This window comes from Toxorhynchites rutilus, chromosome 1 (assembly GCF_029784135.1).
Source record: "Toxorhynchites rutilus septentrionalis strain SRP chromosome 1, ASM2978413v1, whole genome shotgun sequence".
Classification (NCBI taxonomy): Eukaryota; Metazoa; Arthropoda; class Insecta; order Diptera; family Culicidae; genus Toxorhynchites; species Toxorhynchites rutilus.
Genome location: NC_073744.1, coordinates 24,359,002 through 24,361,733, shown reverse-complemented (window position 1 = coordinate 24,361,733; position 2,732 = coordinate 24,359,002). Strand labels below are relative to the sequence as shown.

The 2,732-nt window shown below is 37.2% G+C and overlaps 1 protein-coding gene across 2 annotated transcripts; it reads right to left on the bottom strand.

Moving 5' to 3' along the window:
* Positions 1-672: 672 nt before the first annotated feature.
* LOC129762621 (uncharacterized) lies at positions 673-1,343 on the bottom strand. 2 transcript variants are annotated; one of them, XM_055761070.1, is made up of 3 exons: positions 1,192-1,343; positions 880-1,111; positions 673-834 (listed from the first exon to the last, which is right to left on the bottom strand). In XM_055761070.1, exons 1-3 carry the CDS (start codon positions 1,223-1,225, stop codon positions 771-773), a joined length of 330 nt encoding a protein of 109 aa, XP_055617045.1. In that variant the 5' UTR covers positions 1,226-1,343; the 3' UTR covers positions 673-770. The 2 variants fall into 2 exon arrangements, with proteins under 2 accessions (XP_055617045.1, XP_055617044.1); XM_055761069.1 differs by having other exon boundaries at positions 673-1,111.
* Between the last annotated feature and the right edge of the window lie 1,389 nt (positions 1,344-2,732).

Here is a 2,732-nt window from a genome sequence, read left to right as displayed (position 1 = left end):
TCTCAAATTACACTACCCACGAGCATACTTTTTGAATGGAAATATACACTGATCAGAAATAAATGTACAAATACTTCCTAATAATAATATTTGGGTATTATTCGAATATATCCTTCTTTCGGGTAAGTGTCACATTCGGGTAGATTTTACATTCGGGTAATTGTTGCATTCGGGTATTTGTTACATTCGAGTTAGTGAGTGGGTTTCGGGTAAATGTGACACAATCATAGTCACATAGTGTTGGTGGAACCGAGCGACTACAATCGCTTACTGCAGGGATTCCAGCGTCTGATGTACCTCCAACGTAAAGCCCAGAGGATATCAACAGTTGACATTACTGTTGATCAATCCTGGAAATTAAGCCATTTGACACGATGGTACTTATATCCAGACTGACTGATGACAGTCTCGGAAGACGGCAATTCCTCGAAGACTACATCGACAACAGGAATCGCAATAATGAATAAGAATGAATCCTGGATGGAATGGACCCCCGATTCGGAGATCACTTTTTTTTGCAGAGGAGTTTACAATCAATCCCCACTGATCGATCAAATTTCAACCCCACCCCTCTCACGAATCACTCAGAAAAATCCTCGAGCGGAGCATGTAGTGGAAATAGAGAATTCTGGTAATTCTAGAACCTAAATCAATCAGCCCAAATGGACAGAGTTAGGAATGATTCTCGAGTTCTATATTCACAGTTAATAACTACAAATTACAGGAGCACAATAAGTAATTCGCATTAGCTTCAAAATCCAATTCAAATATTATCGTTTACGATCGATTCGATTCGTATTCGATTCCGCCGTCAGCATCCTTTGTAGCAGAGTTTTTGTTTCAGATGGATTTATCGGGGGTTGGGTAGTAGGAGGTTCAGGTGTCGTTACAACTGTCGTTGCTTCCGATTCCAATGTTGTAGTGTCTGGGCCCGGTTGTAGGGTGGTTGTGGGTGGAATTGGGGGAGCCGTGGTCGCCGACAATTGAGCTTGGCAATCCGCCAACGCATCTTTATTGCTATTATTTTCGGTGGCCAACACAATCGTTGTTATGATGAAGGCAAACAAGGCCACACTAAGGAAGGTGACCAGCTTGTTGTTAAGGATTAATTCTGCAAAGTGGAATTGAGTATACATGAATAATGAATCACCCATGTAGTATCACATGGTAGTTGTTCGACAATCGCTTTACCTCCAATTCCCCTCATCACGTCTTTGAAAGCCATTGTTAAGGAATTTTAAACGAACTCAATCTGCACAAACTGTTTTCAATCGAAATGTCCCGAACTAAATGAACATCCACCTGTTTCCACGAGACTGCAACTGTACACTCGCTGTTTTACTATCTTGCCATTATCGAACTGTCGAAAATGAGATAAGGTGTAAAACGACGTCGGGTGTAAGCCCTGTATCCGAGTCCCAGACGGTCATATGTAACCCTCAACCGATACATGTTTAGTTTCCCACGATACAACCCTGAAACGTTTGTGTTGGTCGATACAGTGCCACCACCTTCACCGCGATAGAGGCTACCTAATCTCTCGCAATGGGAGCGAGATAAGCGAGCCACGCTTATCGATGCTTCGTAAACCAGCGGACCAAATAAATGCGTATTGATTCAAATCAAGGCAACGGCGAAACCACGTCGGCTTGCAGGTATGTATGGGTGCAATGTCAAAGTTTGACAATTCTGATTCACGCCGTATGGTGATGAATCATGCCGCCAAGTTGCGGAATAAAAATCGTGGATGCATGTACTTGATAATAAGTTGAAGTACTTTTATTGTCGAATCAATGAATTCTCAATGATTCACTTATATAAAGTTTTAAATACATCAGTTTGAGGAATGTGTTGATAGTTCTGCGTAGTTGGCTAGGCCTAATTTTGAAAATATTTCTGATATAACTGATGCAAACATTAGAATTTGGGGCATGTCTAAACCGTGTTGTAATTCGGATTGTGATTTTTGACGAATTTTATGCCAACCCGACTGGCCATTGGCAGCAATAGCTTAGATTGCAGTGGAACGTTGTGGGTCACTTAAGCAACTTTGCATACTTGAAAGATTGAAAAAAGAATTAGACTATTTTTTTAATAGGGCCAGATTAAAAAAAATATATAACTACAATTCCCACAAATTTTTGACCAGAGAATGAAGTATAGCAAATTGATTAAATTTTCATAAAAAAATAGTAAATTAAAAAAAAATTATACTGAAAAAAAAATTAAAAATTAAATTCATTTTTCTCAAAAATGTATTTTTTGAAATTTTCAAAAAAAAACATCAATAGTCCTTACAATTTCCAACAATTCATCCATTCATCAGAAGATGAGCACTTTTACAGGGAAATAGTCTAACTATAAATAGAGGCGAATGCCACATTAGGCAAAGTCTCTATAAAAATAAAAAAAATAAAAATTTTTCATGTTTTCTTTGAAAAAATTACGACTAAATCTAATTTTGTTTGAAGTCAAGATAGCGATATAGTGTATTTTTTAGATCTTCTTAAAGTATTAACTTTCGTCAAAGACGTCAACTTACTATGTTTTATAGTTTCGGAAATATATGACATTTTTGTAGGGATGCTCCAGAAAAATAATTTTTACTCGTAACATTTTTGTGTGTAAATATTTGCCTTTGACGTGTTTTTGATTTTTTTCTAAATAGAAAAAAAGTTCCTCAATAGAGATAATTTAAACAAATGTTGAAAGTCAAACATTTGCAGTAATTT